Source organism: Peromyscus californicus, unplaced genomic scaffold (assembly GCF_007827085.1).
Source record: "Peromyscus californicus insignis strain IS unplaced genomic scaffold, ASM782708v3 Scaffold_8__1_contigs__length_139910024, whole genome shotgun sequence".
Lineage (NCBI taxonomy): Eukaryota > Metazoa > Chordata > Mammalia > Rodentia > Cricetidae > Peromyscus > Peromyscus californicus.
In genome coordinates this window covers 107189683-107209771 of record NW_026294606.1, presented here as the reverse complement: position 1 = coordinate 107209771, position 20089 = coordinate 107189683, and the positions used below count along the sequence as shown (strand labels likewise).

Here is a 20089-nt window from a genome sequence, read left to right as displayed (position 1 = left end):
CAGAGAGAGAGAGAGACTTTGGAATACTCAGCCCTAAACAGGATCTCTCTACCAAATCCCTCCCCTCAGGGCTCAGGATACCCCTAGGAAGAAGAAGTGGAAAAAGTATAAGATCCAAAGGATGAGGACACCAAGAAAACAAGGCCCTCTGAATCAACATGAGCAAAGTTCATATGTACTCACAGAAACTGAGGCAGCATGTACAGGATCTGCACAGGTCTGAACCAGGTCCTCTGAATATATACTATGGCCTTTGCATTTTTATGGGATTCCTGAGTAAGAAACCAAGTGGGTCTCTGATTCTTGTGTCTTCTCTTGGATTCATTTCCTCCTGTTTCTTTGTCTTGCCCAACTCTGATGTTATAGTTTTTATCTTATATATTTTATTTTGGTATATTTAAAATTTTTTTTAAAAGGATAAGTATTAAATATAAAAAGTTGTATTATTATAATGGAGTTGTGTGTGTATAAACACACACACATACATGCACATGCACTATAGCGGTCAGAGAACAATTTTGTGGAGTCATTTCTCTCCTTGCACCTTAATGTAGGTTCTGAGGATCATCAGACTTGCATCATATTAAAGAGCCTTAACAGACTGAGCCATCTCAATGACCCCATGATTTTTTTTTCATTTCTAATTTAATTCCATTTTGGTTAGATTGTACAACCTGTGGGGTTTTAGTTTCATTATTTCATTGCACTGTTTTATGAGGGTATTTAGAAAGGTTAAAAACAAAACAAACAAAAACAAACTATATTGCAGGATGCGAATAGCGGTTCATATGTATATTTCCAGAACTTAGGAGGTATGGAAGAAGGATCATGAACTCAAGGTCATCTTTCGTTATAAAGAGAGATCTATAAGCCAGTCTGGGCTACAGGAGATCATTCTCAAACCCCACCTCCCAAGAAATAACAATGCTGCTGTCACCATCTTTCCAATGTCCTCCTAGTAATATCTACTTCCAAGATTGTCTTATCTTCAAAAGTCTAGCCAAGAACTCAAGGCAGAGGAAGGTCAGTATCTGTTTGAAGGCAGCCTAGTCTATATAGTGAGTTCCAGGCTAGCCAGGGCTATACAGTGAGAACCTTTATCAAACAAAATAAAACAAGTTTAAATATATCCAAAATGGTACAACTAGAAGCATCAAACTCATTAATTGAGATTAATAGTTTTTGTAATGCTTTGAAATACAGTTCTTAATGTACAACCTAGAAAATAATGAATACTTACTATTATTTGCAAGAGTAAGTCCAATAAATGAGCATATAGGGCGAATTATCTCAGGTTTCATACAATTCATTAGCCATTCATTAGCATATGGAAAAAGTGAACAACAAAGTATTTGATTCTCATCTGAAAGGAGGAAAGCCAACCATGTTTTAATTAGACTTTTGCAGAATAACAGTCACCATTTGTTTTTATATTTGTATTTAAATAGTTGAAATAATTACCATTTTGAGGATTGTTGACACAGACACACAGAGTACTACACACTGAAGACCACAACAGATAACTCTGGAAAACATTGTTATCTGACAAATTCAATTCATAATTTGAAAGAACTGTCCTATTGGGTTAAAAAGAAAAGGTAGCAAATTATTATAAATGCACTAATGTCCTAAACAATGAATAATAAGACTTTTTTTTACTTACCTGAACAACTGTGACAGAACTTCAATACAACCTGTTTCTCTTACAAGCGTTTGTCCATTCCCTTTAAAAATAGCCATATATTACATGAATATAACCTTAAAAATAATTTTACAGAAATTAAGACATTTAAAATATTTTAATTAGCTTGTAAGCTACTTTAAAGTATTACAAAGTATACAGAATTACAGTAGGAAAAAAAGAAAACCTACAATCAAGGGGATGGAGAGATGGCTCAGCAGTTAAGAGAACTTTCTATTCTTCCAGAGGACCTGGGATCAATTCCCAGCACCCACATGGTGGCTTACAACTCCAGTTCCAAGGGATCTGATGTCCTCTTATGGTCTTTGTGGATACCAGGCATGCACATAGTTAGTGTACAGATATACACATAGGCAAAACATTCATACACATAAAATTTTGATTTTTTAAAAAACTCTACAAGCCATTTTATTATGGAAAATATACTATGCTTAGCAACTTACAGCTTTATTTTTCCTCTAAAAATTATAAAATGCTTTAGTTATAGTTCTGTTACTATATGAAAAGAATCTCCAAAGCAGAAAAAATACAAATCTTTTTCAGGTTTTCCAAAGTAGAAAAAACAATCTAGAAGCAATTCAAGTACCTAACAATTTCAAGAATTAAATGAAGGAAGTTTTTAAAAAATGAAGAAGTTGGGTAGATTGATCAGTCAGTAAAGTGGCAGCATAAGGAACTGAGTTTGATCCTCAGCACTCATGTAAAAAATTAATAAAAAGCCAGGCACAGTACATTGTGTCTGATCCCTGGGGCTTGCTGGGCAGTCAGTCTAGTCAGATTCAGTGAGAGTCCCTGTCTCAAAAACAAGAGGTGGAAACTGATTGAGGGAGATATCCCATATCAATCTCCAGCTTCTGCACCAAGCACACTCCACATGCATATGTACAAACATACACACGCCAAGTCCTAACAGGTACACATGGACACTTATACTATATTTTCAGCTTTTCAATAAATCTAAAATTATCCCAAGATTAATGCCATTGGGGTCTAATACAGTAAATCTTACAACAAAATGATCAGTTCAGTGAAAAGTCAACCAATTTATTAAATATTTGTTTTCTTTTTAAAGATTAAGTAGTACAAATCACTTTACTATTTCTTAAAATTAATAAATATCAAGTGATTAACATATACTATTAATTTCTTCCTTAGAGCTCTTGCATGTTAATGAGATTATAAAGTCACTAATACATTTGGGAAGCAGAGGCAGGTCGATCTCCATAGTCTACATAGTGAAACTGTCTAAAAAAATAAAGGCACCTATATAACAAGAATGACTAGAATAAAAGTATTAGTGAATATTCCATAAAATATTTTTAAACATTCATTAGAGAACATACTTACTATTATTTGAAACCAGAACCAAAAGAACATAGATGGACATTCTTTTCAAATTTGTGTTTGAATCATCATTAGATAAGAGCAAAGTTAAATCTTGAAATAATTCTGAAGTACACAAAGTTTGCTGACAGTAAACTGAAACATAAAATACAATTTTCATTTTAATATATTAGCACAAAAATACACGGAACAAAATACAAAGTTGTTGAACTAAGGATGCTTCTTAACTAGATGTCATTTAACTGACATATATTAGAAACAATAAAATTTATGAAAACTTGATATGTGCTTAACAGACCAAATGAGCATTTTTTTTAAATTTTTTTATTTATTCTATATGCATTGGTGCTTTGCCATGGGTGTTGGGTCCTCTGGAACTGTAGTCACAGACAGCTCTGAGCTGCCATATGGTTGCTGGGAGTAGAACACCGGTCCTCTGAAAGAGTAGTCAATGCTCTTAACCGTTGAGCCATCTCTCCAGCACCCCTTAAAAAAATTTTTTAAATTACATTTATTTATTTACTTGTGTGTATGCACACATGCATGAGTGTGTGCCCACCCACAGGTGCAGACATGCCACAATGCTCTTATGGGTCAAAGCACAATTTATGGGAGTTATTTCTTTCTTTCCTTCATATGAGTTCCATACATCAAACTTAGACAAGCACCTTTAACTACTGAGCCAGGTAGCCAGTCGCAAATCAGCACTATCTTAATCAAAATGACTTGGTCTAAGCTCCAAAGCAAACATTAAAATACTCTAGAATTGCCAATAAAATCCTAACCAAATAAAAAATGCAAATCAGACCGAGTAAAGTAAAAAGTGAGACCAAGTGAGAAGACTAGAAAAAACAAAGCAAGAAGAAAACTTAAAAAAATTCAGATATGTACTTTGGAAAACAGAGGGTCAGGCAATATCTATGATATTTATGAAGACTTTTAGAGGTGCAAAATCTTCTTAGCTCAAAAATAACACAAGGCATGCTGCAATCCCAATACTTAGGAAGCAAAAACAGGAGAACTTTGCATTCAAGGCCAGCCTGTGCTTTATAGTAACCTTGACTCAAAAAAAGAAAAAAGAACTCCATTGGAAACAAACAAAATAACCCTAAAAAATGAGAGTCAAGCCAGGTGTGGTGGCATTGACCTTTAAATAAAGAGAAAACATTTTAAGTATTTAAAATTAAGGACATAAAATTTTATATTTTACCATTTTCTTCTACAATAGATCCTAATGTGTATAAGGCTGCTTCTTTTACCATGCTATGCTCACTTGACTTTGCAAGATTTTTTACAAACACCAAACCACCAATTTCCCGGAAATAAACACCTGCATCACCTGTAGGGTTTGCAGATAAAAACAAGATAGAAATTAAAATTACTTTGATTATACTGTTAAGGATAAGACAATCAAATGGATAGAGTAATATAACATACATTAAGTAGAAGAGAAACAGCCATGCATATTAGTATATTACAGTAGTACAAAACTGGAATCAGAGTGGGTCATGGGTTGTGGTGGTACATGCGTGCAGTCCCAGTGCTGGGGAGACTGTCAGGAGGATCAAGAGTTAGACACCAGCCTGTGTAGTTACTTCAGGAAATGAGATGAAAGAGAGAGAGAGGAAGAAGAGAGGGAGAGGGAAGCATAGACAGAGAGAGAGAGATGGAGGGAGGGAAGGAGAAAGAGGGAAAGAGAAAGGAAAAGAAAAAAGAAAAATAATAGAATTATGAATAAAGTTCATTATTATTTCTTACTGTTTTGTTGACAAACTGAATGAATAGTGATCAAAACTTCCTTTTGTGACAAAGGGTTGCCCATGTGATACTTCAGACATTCTAACAGTAAATTCAGGTCAGTCTTCATTTCTACCGGAGAAAAATTATTTTAAAAACAGTTTTCTTTCAAAGGTCAATAATTCAAATTCTATTTCATAATTGCACACCTTTGAAATGTTTTTAAAATAATAAGCATATATTTGCTTTGTAATCTAAGAAAGATATACTGAAGATATTTTAAGTGAACTGATATTTTAAATGAAAATACAACATATTAGAATTTATAGGATGCTAATGAAGCATATTTATGAGGAAATGTCTAGTACTAAATGCCTATGTTAGAAAAGAAAATGGTTGCTAAATCAATGACCTTAGCTCCCATCTTAAGAAACTAGAAAAAGAGCAAACTCAGCCTAAAGTAAGCAAGGAGAAAAACAAAACTATACAGACAAAAGCTGAAGTCAGTGAAACAGAAAAATGAAAGAGAGTGAGACCAAAGAGATGACTCAGTGGTTAAGAGCACTGGTTGCCCTCCAGAGGACCAGGTTCAATTCCCAACATCCACACATGACAGATCACAACTGTCTGTAATCTAGTCTCAGGGGATCCAATGCTGTCTTCTGACTTCACTCAGGCATCAGGCATGGCCAAATATACATGCAAGCAAAACATCTATACACATAAAAATAAATTTAAAAATTAAAAAGAGAAGGTTCTTTAAAAAGATCGATAAAACTGATAATTCTCTAGCCAGACTAATTTGATAAATGAGTACAGACACAAATTACCAATATTAAATGAGAGCAGAACCAGGTATGATGGCTCACACCTATAATCCCATCATTTAGGAGACTGAGGCAGAAGGATTTCCACAAATTTAAGGGCTATATAGTGAGTTCCAGTTGAGCCTAAGCTACAGAGAGAGATATTATAAATAAATAAGCACTACAGAGTCTGAAGATATTCAAAAGGAAGTATTATGGACAATTTCACACAGATTCAATGACTTAGATGAAATAGAAAAAAATTGCTTTCAAAGATGTAAATCATCCACCCACATCCAAAAACAGATTATCTGAGTAATACTATATTTAAGAAAGAAGCTGAAATCACAGTTACAAAGCTTCCCACAATGAAAATTCCATTTTCAGATGATTTCATTTGAAAACTCCACCAAACATTTAAAGAAGAAATAGTATCTAAAAGGTTAAACAGTACCTCAAAGCTTATTTCCTAATTAAAAGTAGGTTTTACTATACTATACGCTGATCTCAAACTTAAGATCCTCATGCTTCAGCCTCTTCAGTAATCAGGGGCACACCACTATGCTTGGCTTCCCAACTTATTTTGAGGTTGGCATTTGTGGTGGTATTGTGTTCCCCAAAATATTGTACACCCTAATAAACTTATCTGGGGTCAGAGAACGGAACAGCCACTAGACACAGAGGCTAGAAAATGGTGGCACTCACACCTTTAATCCTAGCATTCCAGAGGCAGAAATCCCTCTGGATCTCTGTGAGTTCAAGGCCACATTGGAAACAGCCAGGCATAGTGACTCACACCTTTAATCCCAAGAAGTGAGCTTTTAATCCCAGGGAGTGATGGCAGATAGCAGAAAGGTATATAAGGCATGGAGACCAGGAACTAGCAGCATTTGGCTGATTAAGCTTCTAGGCTTTTGAGCAGCAGTTCAGCTGAGACCCATTCTGGATGAGGACTCAGAGGCTTCCAGTCTGAGGAAACAGGATCAGCTGAGGAATTGGCAAGGTGAAGTAGCTGTGGCTTGTTCTGCTTCTCTGATCTTCCAGCATTCACCCCAATACCTGGCTCAGGTTTGATTTTATTAATAAGACTCTTTAAGATTCATGCTACAGGCATTACCTTTGTATCAAAACCAAAACCATTAGAAAGATATAGACCAATATCCCTCATGAACATACATGTAAAAAAAATATATTTTAGTAAGTTGACAATATATTAATAATGGTATATTAACAATATATCAGGCCGGGCGGTGGTGGAGCACGCCTTTAATCCCAGCACTCAGGAGGCAGAGCCAGGTGGATCTCTGTGGGTTCAAGGCCAGCCTGGACTACCAAGTGAGTTCCAGGAAAGGCGCAAAGCTACACAGAGAAACCCTGTCTCGAAAAAAACAAAAACAAAACAAAACAAAACAAACAAACAAACAAAAAACCAATATATCATTGCACAAGTTGGTTTATTCAAGGAATACAACATGGATTTCTTATTTGAAAGACATGTTATATTGAAAGTCAGTCAATATAACATATCAAACTAAACTCAAATCCTTTTACTCGGTAAATTAAATGATTTATAGGTGTTGTTTTGTTTTTTAAAGTTTTCATTTCTTTTATTTTGGCTTTAAAAATATTTTATTACATTAAATTATTCATTCATTTATTTATTTGTAAGGAGGCACATGCAGAAGTCAGAGGATAATGTAGGAATCTGTTCTCTTCTTCTACCATGTGGGTCCCAGGGATCAAACTCAGGTTGTCAGACGTGGCAGCAAGAGCCTTTACCAGCTGAGCCATCTTGCCTTCTTTGACATAAGTCTTGAACTAACATTTACAATGGTAGACTTAAAAATAAAAAGGCACATACTACAAAAATCTATGACATATCAATCACTATTTAGTCTTCTACTTTAAAAAAATTACCTGGCAATTTGTTTCAATGAGACAATTTGTGATGCAATTCTTTAAATTTAGTTTTTATGTGCATTGGTGTTTTTTCTGCATGTATGTCTGTGTGAGGATACCAGAATCCCTGGAACTGGAGTTACAGACAGTTGTGAGCTGCCGTGGGGTGCTGGAAATTGAACCAGGGTCCTAGAAATTGAACCAGGGTCCTCTAGAAGAGCAGCCAGTGCTCTTAACTGCTGAGCCATCTCTCCAGCCCCGTTATGCAATTTGTTAGGAACAATATATAGTACAAAGGTTATTACTGAGTTGACTATGGGCAAAAGCCAACATTTATTCATGATTATTGTATACATTAACAAATCAACGAGATAGTAAGTTTGTATGGATATTAATGTCACATTAACAACACGCCAAAGAAAATTTCAAATAGGGTATAGTACTTTTCAGTTCTGGGCATTATGTAGGACTTACTCCTCCATTCCCTTCAGCACTTCTTCCTCAGACTTTAAGATTTCCTATCATGGGACTGGAGAGATGGCTCAGAGGTTAAGAGCACTGGCTGCTCTTCCAGAGGACCCAGGTTCAATTCCCAGCACCCACATGGCAGCTCACACTGTCTATAGTTCTGGTTACAGAGGATCCAGCACCCTCATACAGATATACATGTAGGCAAAACACCAATGCACATAAAATACAAATAAATAAATAATTTTTTTTTAAAAAGATTTCCTATCGTGTGCTCTTTCCCTTTTTAGCCAAAGTACCTTCTTTCATATACAATTATCACATTTCATCTTGATTTAACCTTTTTTGGGCTGAGCAACCTAGTTTCTTCAATCCTCAAAGAAAGAAACAAAAACTGAAGTGCACACAATACCAAAAGCAACAAGCAATAAAAGAAAACATGACAGAATAGACCTAAAATTTTAAGTTTTTATTTTGTTTTGTTTTGTTTTTGTTTCCAAGACAGTGTTTCTGTGTAGCCCTGGTTGTCCTGGAACTCGCTCTGTAGACCAGGCTGGCCTCAAACTCATAGAGATCCACCTGCCTCTGTCTTCTTGCCTCCTGAGTGCTGGTATTAATGGTATGCACTACCACCATCTGGCTGGTTTTTGTTGTTGTTTTTTGTTTGTTTGTTTTAGACAGGGTCTCACTATATAGACCAGGCTGGACTTGAACATGCAAAGATCTGCCTGCCTCTACTTCTCCAGGGCTGGGATTAAAGGCATGCTTACCATCATACCTGGCTTAAAATTTAAAACTGCTATGTAGATTTATGTAGAATGCAAAAGCAGCTCAATCTAGAAGGAAATATTTTCAAACCAGATATTCAATAGGAATTTGTGTTCATCCTCTGAGATTGATCCCAGGATCTGCATGGCTGCTCACAGCTGTCTGTAACTCTAGTTTCAGGGGATCTGATGTAGCCTTCTAACTTCTGTGGGCACTAGGTATACAAGTGGTGCGAATATACATGCAAACAAAATAGCCATATACATAAAATTGTTAAAATTAGTATATATGGGGATGGGTAGAGGTCAGAAGATAACTGTGGGAGTTGGTTCTTTCCTTCTACTATGTGGATCCTGGAGAACAAACTCACGTTGTCAGGTTTAATGATCTCTACCCACTGAGCCATCTCACCAACCTCCGAATAGCTTTAGCCTGCTACCTATCTACCTACCTACCTACCTACCTACCTAGTCTTAATATGGCCCAGGCTGGTTTAATCTTGCTATGTCCTGACTATGCAGCAGCAAGGTCTACAGCAGACTTCGAGCCACGTTCATTATCTTTGCATCCCTATACAGCTTCCCAGCTTCTACTTCTCAGCCCTCTTTAAAACTTCTTGAAGCCTGGTGTAGTGGTGCATGACTTTAATCCCAGCACTAGGAGGCAGGCAGATCTCTGAGTTCAGGGTCATCCTGCTTTACAAAGTGGGTTCCAGGACAGCCAGGGCTACACAGAGAAACCCTGCCTTGAAAAATAAAGAATAAAAATAAAAACAAACAAAAACCCCAAAACAAAACTTCTTGAATTCTGCTGAGGCCTCTTTAACCTTTTGTAGTCAGATAGACAAACAGGTTTACTATGTGATATGCAATGTGTGATCTGAGAGTTAATATTAGTAGTTGAAAATGGAACAACAGAACCTGGTTTTGACTGGGCAGGCTATTAATTAAAGTGGCACTATGTAGCAAATCAATGCCAATGAAGCCATTATACCTTGTGAACTTGCTGATAGTCAATAAATTCTGGGTTGGGGATATAGTTCAGTTGGTAAAACACTTGCCTAGTTTCAATTTCAAAAGCTCCAGTTTCAATCTCCAAAACTACACAAAACAGTCATTACAGCAAATACCTATAATCCCAGCACTTGAGGCTTGGGAGCAGGTAGATCAGAAGTTTAAGGTCATCCTATGCCACATGATGAGCTTGAGGTCAGCTTGGACCACATGAAAGCCTGACTCAAAAAGCCAATTCTGACACTGTAGACAGTCACAAACATATCCATCTATATTGCTGACAGCACCCTCACAATAATGAGCCACCGTGTCTAGGGACCATTGTTCTTTCATATTCTGCCAAGCAAATCAACTATCTATGTCCCCCCTCCCCAATAGTCTCACTATATATTCCTGGCTGGCCTAAAACTATGTAAACCAAGTGGCCTTGAACTCAGAGATCTGTCTCTGCTCCTGAGTGCTGGGATTAAAGGCAATGATCTACCATGCCTGGCTCATATGGCACTCTAAGTATCAGCATGATATTTCCCATGTCTGCTTCTTTATGCCAGGAATTATATGACAGGCACAAAGTAGGTGTCAATATGTATGCTATGACATAATAATTTCCTTCATGCTAATATACCATCTTGCAAGAAAGCTCATTAAGATACAGTATGGAAGCAGGGCAGTGGTGGTGCACACCTTTAATCTCAGCACTTGGGAGGCAGAGGCAGGCCTCTGTGAGTTCAAGGCCAGCCTGGTCTACATTGTGAGTTCCTATACAGTCAGAACTACAGAGAAATCCTATCTCAAAAAAGTGGGGTAGAGGCAGGCATGGTGGTGCACCTTTAATCAATCTCAGCACTTGGGAGGCAGAGACAGGTGGATCTCTGAGTCCAGTCTGGTCTACAGATCCAGGTCTACAGTTGCAGGTCAGCCAGGACTATTACACAGAGAAACCTGTTTCCAAAAAAAAAAACCAGACTCAGGACAAGGCTCCTTAAAAGTCAGGAAATAAACAACTTAGAAGATTCAAGAAGTCCCTGATATTAACCTCATATGCTAGGCCCCTCCTTTCCCAAGGTTATATAAAGGGTTAGGACTGCTGAGAAACATCAGACCAAGAGTTGCTTCAAAGAAGCTTAGACTAATTAAACTACTTGGAAGAGAGATCAACTGAGCTGCCTGAAAGAGATACTTTACAACCTGTCAAGCTGCCTGCAGTTTTCATGAGCTGTCACTCATGCTGGGGTGGACTTTTGATGATATAACTCCCTTTGAGTCATTTCTGCTTCTGTAAATAACTCCACACAATGTGCCTATAAGTAACTCCAGTAAACTCACTGGCAAGTTGGATCTGGCGATATCCTTACTTTGGTCTATTGGCAATTGCCTATCTGGGGTAAGTAGATGTTTGTTCATGTCTCCCAGAGATAGTGTCATATATGTAAATTGATGAATGATTTTTTCATTTTCTAGAGGCTGTTAGATATGATACACACAAAAAAATACAATTACACAACTATAAAATATATAAAACTAATCCAACTACTTGATTCACGGATTCCTCACCTTGTATTTTCTTTGTGTTCTCACTTTCCATGTTTGTCTTTTTTCCTTATATTTCATCTAGAAGACAGGGCATTTTTAGTAAGATCAGCTTCTAAGAAATATTCTAGGCAGTATGCTTGCTTCAGTAGCACATATACTAAAATTGGAAAGATACAGAGAAGATTAGCACAGCTCCTTCACAAGGATGAGACACAAATTCATGAGAAGTCCATGTTAAAAAAAAATTTGCAAGCATGAAATATTCTAGGCATGATGGTGCATGTCTGTAATCTTCAGGCAGGAAAGCGGGTGGCAGAAGGATCATGAGTGTGAAGCCACACTGTGTTGTAGACTATTATTTTAAGATGTGTTACATTTGTTTATGCTGTGGGACATTTGTTTAATGATGCAAAGATGCGTTCCACTCTTTTATGTTGCATTTGTTTAACTCTGTGAAGCTGTGTTACTGTCTAAAACACCTGATGGTCTAATAAAGAGCTGAATGGCCAATAGTGAGGCAGGAGGAAGGATAGGCAGGGCTGGCATGCAGAGAGAATAAATAGGAGAAATCTGGGAGGGAAAGAAGAGCAAGAGAACAAGGAGAGGAGATTGCTAGTGGCCAGCCACCACAGAGTAAGAGTGAAAGTAAAATATACAGAAGTAAGAAAAGGTGGATCTCTGTGAGTTCGAGACCACCCTGGTCTACAGAGTGAGATCCAGGACAGGTCTAAAGCTACAGAGAAACCCTGTCTCAAAAAACAAAACAAACAAACAAACAAAAAGCCCAGAGGCAAAAGGTAGACAGAATTTAAGAAAAGCTGACAAGAAATAAGCCAAGCATTTATAAGAAAATAAGCCTCCATGTGTGATTTATTTGGGAGCTGAGTGGTGGCTCCCCGCCCCCAAAAGAGTAAAAGAGCCAAAAGAGTAAAAACAACCGACAACATTTTGGTGTCCCAACATGGAGATAGAGTAAAAGAAAATCCAACAACTGTGAGCTACATATATAAGGTTCCAGGCCAGCCAGGAACTTCAGAAAGGGGGGAAGGGTGCAGAATAAAATATTGTCTCCAAACAAAAACAAAATCCTCACAAAGGATGGGCAATCCCTGGGACCCACATAGTAGGAGAAAAAAGACTCTCACTGGTTACCTTCTAACCACACGTATGCTAACTCATACATACGGAAACAGATAATTAAAAATAAATATTTACAGTAAAGGACCAGTTGTAGTTTTCAAAAAGAAAATTTTAAAATTATAAATAGCTCATTTTCCAAGCCAAAAGTATGTGCCAATTAAAGTAATTATGAAATGCTTTTAGCAATTTTGTGAATAGATACAAATTATCACCAATGATGAGTGATAATTTGTGTTCTCATAGGGGAAAAAAGCAAAAACACAAAAACGTTTTCACATAACAGAAAGCACAATCCTTACCGGTTTTACTCAATTTACTCTCCAAAACAGTGTTTTTCAACCTTGCTAATGCTGCGACCCTTTAATACAGTTCCTCATGTTATGGTGACCCCCAACCACAAAATTATCTCGTTGTTACTTCATAACTGTAATTTTTGCTACTGTTATGAATCCTAGTGTAAGTATCTGATATGCAATCCAAGTGAGTCACGACCCACATGTTGAGAACCACTGCTCCAAACCACTAAGGTCAAGTGCAAACTTTACTAGGAAAACTAGCAGAGAAAATAAATTAAAAAAAAAAAAAAACTGGCTGAGTATCGTTCTCCACCCTTTTTGGTCCTAGGGATAGAACTCAAGGTAAAAATCTATCATTAAGCAACATACCTAGCTCCTGAAATTAGCTACTCTAGAAAATATTCACATCAAAAGCTTTGTGTAAAAAAAAAAAAAAAAACAAAAAACAAAAACCTGGCCGGGCGGTGGTGGCGCACGCCTTTAATCCCAGCACTCGGGAGGCAGAGCCAGGTGGATCTCTGTGAGTTCGAGGCCAGCCTGGTCTCCAAAGCGAGTTCCAGGAAAGGCGCAAAGTTACACAGAGAAACCCTGTCTCGAAAAACCAAAAAAAAAAAAAAAAAAAAAAAAAAAAAACCCAAAAACCTGTGTTTCTGTCCCTCCCCGTGAGAGACAGAACATCTTTCTGGGTGGGGCTGGCAGAGCTGAAAATCCTGGCATTAACTGTTTGCAAGTTGTTCAAGGTGGACATCTGCCTCGGAATCATATATTGTGGAAAGCATCTCTAATGGGAGCAAAACGGCAAGTGTGTAACTTGCACTGTCAATATTCTGCTCCAAAAGTTTTAAGGGATAAGTCATTCATTCGGGTCCCAGTAAACCGAGGGTAACAGGAACCAGTTCAGGACGAATAGGATGTGGGGGCCCAAAGCTTCACCCTCGCCCAGGTTCTCCTGCCCGTCCATCATCTTTCCAAGCGTTAAGGCTGCCTTGCCTGTCTCTCGCTCCAGGCTGCCGCGGCCTGGCTCACCTAAAGAGCTGACGACAAGGGCGGGCGGTCCCACAGGCGTTTCTCCACAGTTCTCCGCGGGGCACCGGGCACTGCTCCCAAGCCCGGCTCTGGCAGGCCTCACGGGGGCAACCCCCCGGTTCCCAAGGCTCGCGCTTCGGTGGAGGTTCCCGGGACACGTGGTGCTGTCGTGGTTCTCACAAACGAAATGCCCTGGGGACCGCCGCTGTCCACACCCCGCGGTCACCGGCAGCGGCACCGGCGTACCGGACGTACGCCCGACTACTCAGGGCGTGGCGCTCTTTTCTCACACAGGTTGTGGCCAGCGCGGCCTGGCCCTCGGCTCACTCCGTCCCCTGAGGTGAGCCAGTTGGGCAGGGCCACGCCAGCACCATAGCTCTGAGGGCAGGAGCCCACCTGCCCCAGAAGGCAACAGGCAAGGTTGGGCTGAGCTGAGGCAACCCCCGAAACCGGGAGGCAGAGGCTGTGGCCCTCACCCTGGAGCCGCGAAGCTGGTCAGCCCCGCAGCAGCTCTTCCCCGAGGGAACCCGGACTACCACGCCTGACTGGGTTTCCCACCCAACCCGAGCCAGGTTGACATCCGCTGGGCGGGACTTCCGGCCGGGCACCTGCGGGCACCCAGAGCCTCCGCTCATTCATAGCAGCAGCTGGGCTGGTCGCTAGTGTGCTGAGGGAGGAAGGTGGCCAGTGCGTGGTGTCGGGTTTTAGAGTGGAGGAAGTCACAATTTGAGGGTAATGTAGCCTTACCACCTTAGTATTTAGGACTCCCTTCTTGGAAAGGAACCTTTGCTCCCTCCCGACCTTGCCTGACGCCAGGCTTTCTTCAATTACATTGGGCATTCCATGGACAGACACTCTCACTACACTAAAGCAGTCACGGGGTGAATTCCTAAACCACAATTTTTGGTTCTGGCCAAGCTAACTTCTCACTGTGTAGACCCAAGAACCACAGCTCTTGAGTCTTAAATGTGGTCTAGGTGTAACGTTTTCTAACAGAATCCATCCAATAGGACTGTGTTGGGAGATGAAGTGAAGTACTGTCAGAGGGCAGGCCATGCTGTAGGAAAGTCACTTAACAGGCAGCCAAGCAAAAACGACACACCAGTATCCAAGAAAATAAAAGCCCTATCAGCTGTCCCCACTCCTGTCAAATATACCAGGTTCTCACACAGGAGACTGCCTTTGATGATGATTATACAGCAGGCAGATTAAGGGTCTTAAGATACTGACAGTCACATTAATAAATATTGATACGGTCAGCCAGCTACTGAGCCCTGTTTCCATTTCTGTGTTTCTAGTTTGCTGCTATTCCTCATCTTACGGAATTTTCTTTCCCATCTAACATGATGGTAAATGCTATTATTCCAATCTGATTATTAATTAAAATGAAATTTACAAATGGGACAACCCTATGCAATTTCAACAAGTATAGTGGTAAAATATTTAGTTATATATAATGAATGACACTATAAGGAAATAGTTTTGTTTTCTGATAAAATTACACATCCTGAAATGCCTCTTTTAAAATTCTATTTTAGCCGGGCGGTGGTGGCGCACGCCTTTAATCCCAGCACTCGGGAGGCAGAGGCCAGCGGATCTCTGTGAGTTCGAGGCCAGCCTGGGCTACCAAGTGAGTTCCAGGAAAGGCGCAAAGCTACACAGAGAAACCCTGTCTCGAAAAACTTAAAAAAAAAAAAAAAAAAATTCTATTTTAACAAATAATGATCTTAAAATGTTCACAGCTAAAATCCACATCTTCAATTGGTTAAGATGGTTAATTTTTTTTCACTCTAATGAAACAAATATGTCTATGATACGTAACTACAAAATAGCAAGCCAGTATTAATGAACTAAGTTATAAAGAGATAGCTTTTATTCTTCAAGAAAATGACTGCTTTCTCCCCACCACCCCAAACAACAAGAATATATTACAAATGAGAAAAATGTTTATTAAGGAAACAATGACTGCTCTCCTTTAACAGATTTTTACAACTACAGCACAATATGAAGACAATTACAGTTTCAACCATCAACCTATTATTACACGTGGGGCTTATTCTACAACTGGAAAGTTGCAGAAGTTTGTGACATGCCACTATAGATGTAAGTATTATTAAAAATTACAAATTGTTTGGTGATTATTTTGATAACTTCTTGAGCAGCAGCTCCTGTAGGAAAAAGGAGAAAAGTAACTCTTTGAAAACAGTAAAATTGAAGAGTTAGATAATATAAGCCAGAATGGGCCTGGTGGTGCATGCTTTTAATCCTAGCACTCAGGAAGCAGAGACAAGTGGATCTCTGAGTTCAAAGCCAGCCTGCTAAATATAATGTGTTCTAAGCCAGCCAATATTTTTGAGACCCTGTCTCAAAAAAACAAACAAAAGAACCAGGTGTGGTAGTGCATGACTATATTCATCGCACTTGGGAAGTAGAGGCAGTACGATCATGAGTTCATGGCTAGTTTCAGTTACAAAACGAGCTGGAGGCCAGCCTGGGGTACATGAGACCTTGGTATACAGAATACACCATAGATACAGCAAAAGATACACCATAGAAACAACAAAATAAGTCCATAAAGAAATCAAAGTTGTTTAAAAGTAATCCAAAACAGACATAGCTTACTGAGTCATAACAAAATAAAAGACTATAATTATTTTTGTTTGTTTTTTTTTGAGACAGGGTCTCTCTATACAGCTCTGACAGTCCTAGAACTCACTATATAAATCAGGTTGGCCTCAAACTCAAGAGATCCTCCTGCCTCTGCCTCCTAAGTGCTGGGATTAAAGTTCTACACCATCATGCCCTGCAAAATACTATAAATCTTTATAACTATGTTATTAAAGGAAATAGAAGGCTCATTTTAGGAATTACCCAATGAAATAATGAGCAACAAATTTTAAAAATAAGGTATTTTTAATTATGGTGATTTAGAAAGCTGGCAGGATATAGTGAATGGACAAAGCAAAGTTTAGATAGTAGTTTGGTTGAAGGAACTTTTTGAAAGGATATAAAGAGGCATAAAGATCCTCTTCAGCCAGGAGATGATGGTGCACACCTTTAATCCCTGCACTTGGGAGGCAGAGGCAGGCATATCTCAAGAGTTCAAGGCCAGCTTGGTCTACAGAGTGAGTTCTAAGACAGCCAGGGCTACACAGAGAAACCCTGTTTCAAAAAAACCAAAAACACACACAAAAAAAAGATCCTCTTCAAAGAAAGCCCTTCTGTTGCATCCAAGGGTTGTGTGTGTGTGCTTTATTAATATTTCTATTAACATAAAAAGAAATGGGTTTCATTGGGATGTATTCACACATACCTATTAATATATTTTGTTCTTGTATGTCCCCACCCTGCCCTTCCCCATCTCCCTATTTCCTCCTCTGGTTGGTCTTCCTCTCACCACTGCACTGGAATTCTACCTTTATCTATTCTGCCTTTATAGTAAAAAAGGATAGAAGCATATTTGCTCTAAATCAATCAATCAATCTGTCTCTCTCACATTCTGTCTCCCTCTGTCTCTCTCTCTCTCTCTCTCTGTGTGTGTGTGTGTGTGTGTGTGTGTGTGTGTGTGTGTGTTGAGGATCAAACCCAGGGACTTAATGCTAGGTAAGCACTCTGCCACTGAGCTACATCCACAGCTTTGAAATTCATTTGTAATTTAAAAAGTCTCTACACTAAATACCACAGAGCTCCTATAAAGTACTCAAAACACAAAATAAACGGCAAAATTCCACCAAGAAAAAAAACAACCCTCTTCTTAACTGAAGCAGCTTCTTTCTAAAATGCTGAGGATGTGAGACTTAAGACTCTACTATACACCAAATCCTCTTTAGGCACCACAGACAAAGCAGAGCACAAGAGACAAAAGTATCTGCTGTTTACTCACTTGGGTCTTTCTCTTTAACAGCAAGAGAAAAGACAGCTTAAAAATAAACGAAGTGTACAGTATGTAAAACGACTAAGTGCCAAGGTGGAAAAGAAAAGAGGAAGCGCACAGGGGAAGTGGCTCAAGTTTCTGCAGGGAAAGCCTCGGAGACGAAGGTTCAGAATCATTACAGGACATAAAGGCCTTCTTCTATTTACACTCGTTAGACCTCTCTGATTGTGTCTCTCAGAATCTGGCCTAGATCTGAATAAATAATAATTTGCACTTTTCTGTGAATTTTCAGATTACTTTACTATTTAGACATAAAAGAATGATTTTATTCAAATAAATTATCAAGAATCAGGCTTTAATTTATGTTTGCTTAAAATATCGTTTCTTAGATCTGCATTATTAGCATTCTGAACACTATTAATCAAACTGCCTTCGCCTTCAAAACAATCATCTAGAAAGGAAAATGTCATAAGCAAATAGCTCAAGCTATTGGAGGTAATAGGCAGGAGAAGGATTTTTTTAAGGTATTACTCACTTACTGTGTGTGCTCCCCCTCTCTGCCATTAATATGTTGAAAACTCTCAATGCAATGGTATTAGAAGGTAGGGCTTCTGGAAAGGGATTAGGCCATGAGGGTGGAGCCCTTATACATGGGTTTATGCCCTTATAAAAGAGATCCTGCAGATTTCCTTTGACATTTTTAAAAGAATAATGTGTGAGGACACAGTAAGAAAAAAACACCACATATGATTCTGGCAGTGAGACCTCAACAGACCCTAATGTGTTGGCATCCTCATTTGAATCTTTGAAAACTGTAAGAAATAAATTTCGCATGTTTATAAGGTACCCATACAGTAACTCACTTAACCAACTCAAAGAAGAAATGATGGGAACAAATGAATAAAGGAGCTTTTATGACAGAAATGGCAGTTTTGAACTGGGCCCTTAGGTACAAAGGTCTAGGGAACGTCTCAGAGAAGTTTGTCTTTGTTTCTGAGAACTGTTGGGGCAGGAAGACAAGACAGGGAGAAGAGGAAGGAAGGTCTGTGTGTGTACTTGTGCTCAGAAGGTTACGTGAGGTTCATGATGAAAAGCAGCCTTCCATTAGACTCTTCAGGAGTTTAATATGGATGGCCATGGGAAAGCCAGAGAGTAAGGAGAACAGTGTGGAGAGCTAATGATTAACCTAAATTTAACAACCTGCTTCACTGACCTCCCTAATTAAAAAAGCTAATACAAATAGTAACTGTATTCTATAACAACAAATAAGTCATTTCATCTATAAAACTCACCTCCCAGGAATGCAGCAATGGTGTGTGGCTCAGCAGCTCCATATCGGCAACTACAGGAAAAGAGGTAGGTATGAATTTTTAATAGTCTAACCACAAACAGGGAGATCATTCCTATATGATCTAAAGAATACTCACAATTCATGGACGTAATCATCTTTCACCATAACAGATAACCCATATTCCTGAAGAAAGCCAGTAAGACAGGACTTCAACTTCCCTATATCTTCTTCAACTTGATAGTTAGATACTCCTAAAAAATTACATATATATATATATATAATATATATATATATATTTTCATTAAAATAAATATGTGGGCTGGGTGTAATAGCACACGCCTTTAATCCCAGCACTCGGGAGGCAGAGGCAGAGAGATCTCTCTGAGTTTGTGAATACCCTGGTTTACATAGTGAGTGACAGGAAAGCCAAGGCTGCATAGAAACCCTGTCTCGGGGGAAAAAAAAGTGATTCAAATTAACGGCTATCTCCTTTACTTAATCCAATTCCAGGTGGTCTAACAAAAACAGTAAGGTATGAAACTAAAGAACAAAGTAATAGAACATGAAACCAACATTTGAAAATATCAGAAATCTATAGATAAATCCATCACAAATTGAAGCTCAGTTAGTCTTTGTCAGGTCCTGGGGTACGGCTTAGTTGGTAAAGTGTGGACTCAGCACACACAAAGCTTTGGGTTTGATCCCGACACCACCTAAACCAGGCATGATGACACAGCGTTCTGGTGTGGTTTTTGTTTGTTTTTAAGTCTTTGTTAATTATTGTTCTATAATTATTTGTTAATTTTGTACTATCAGAGTAACACATAATACTCAATAATTATTTGATCAAAGAACTAAAGAGAAAATACCTAACTTATATCCTTCAATTAAAATTTTTACTTTCTTTCTTTCTGGAAACAGAGTCTTATGTATCCCTGCTGGTCTTAAACTTGCTATGTAGCCAGGGGTGACTCTGAACTTCTGATTCTTCTGCCTCTAGCTCCCGGGTGGGAGGGATAACAGGCATGTGCTTTTTCAGTGAGCATTGTGGATCTTTAAGATGTGGATCTTTAAGTTTTCCAATTACTGCCTTTCAAGGCAACAACAACAGAAAATACTGACCAAGGAAATCCTTGTATCTTTACAGAGTTCAGAGTTCAGAAGTCACTGATACACTGCTTGTGGGTTTCCT

At 38.7% G+C, this 20089-nt stretch overlaps 2 protein-coding genes and 1 non-coding gene across 10 annotated transcripts in view; 1 reads left to right on the top strand and 2 right to left on the bottom strand.

Moving 5' to 3' along the window:
• Terb1 (telomere repeat binding bouquet formation protein 1) overlaps positions 1-15163 on the bottom strand; it is a 56141-nt gene extending 40978 nt beyond the window's left edge. For 2 of the 7 annotated variants that reach the window (XM_052727735.1, XM_052727738.1), the window contains exons 1-8: positions 13733-15161; positions 11292-11427; positions 4805-4915; positions 4257-4385; positions 3050-3181; positions 1664-1724; positions 1462-1577; positions 1241-1363 (exon numbers count right to left, since the gene is read on the bottom strand). In XM_052727735.1, the coding sequence (XP_052583695.1) occupies positions 1241-1363; positions 1462-1577; positions 1664-1724; positions 3050-3181; positions 4257-4385; positions 4805-4915; positions 11292-11322 (703 nt within the window). In that variant the 5' untranslated portion in view covers positions 11323-11427; positions 13733-15161. Of the gene's footprint in view, positions 1-1240; positions 1364-1461; positions 1578-1663; positions 1725-3049; positions 3533-4256; positions 10680-11291; positions 13127-13732 lie in introns of those variants that run through there. The other 5 variants (XM_052727740.1, XM_052727737.1, XM_052727739.1 and 2 more) reach the window with 5 other exon arrangements.
• Positions 11408-11510, top strand: LOC128104807 (U6 spliceosomal RNA). Its single transcript, XR_008216110.1, has one exon. It is a non-coding gene; the product is annotated as a U6 spliceosomal RNA (small nuclear RNA).
• A 420-nt stretch (positions 15164-15583) lies between the features above and the next one.
• Positions 15584-20089, bottom strand: part of Nae1 (NEDD8 activating enzyme E1 subunit 1) — a 26477-nt gene continuing 21971 nt past the window's right edge. Inside the window, exons 18-20 of one of the 2 annotated variants that reach the window (XM_052727370.1) lie at positions 19034-19148; positions 18899-18948; positions 15584-15900 (exon numbers count right to left, since the gene is read on the bottom strand). In XM_052727370.1, the coding sequence (XP_052583330.1) occupies positions 15791-15900; positions 18899-18948; positions 19034-19148 (275 nt within the window). In that variant the 3' untranslated portion in view covers positions 15584-15790. The remainder of the gene's footprint in view (positions 15901-18898; positions 18949-19033; positions 19149-20089) is intronic. The other variant, XM_052727371.1, reaches the window with a different exon arrangement.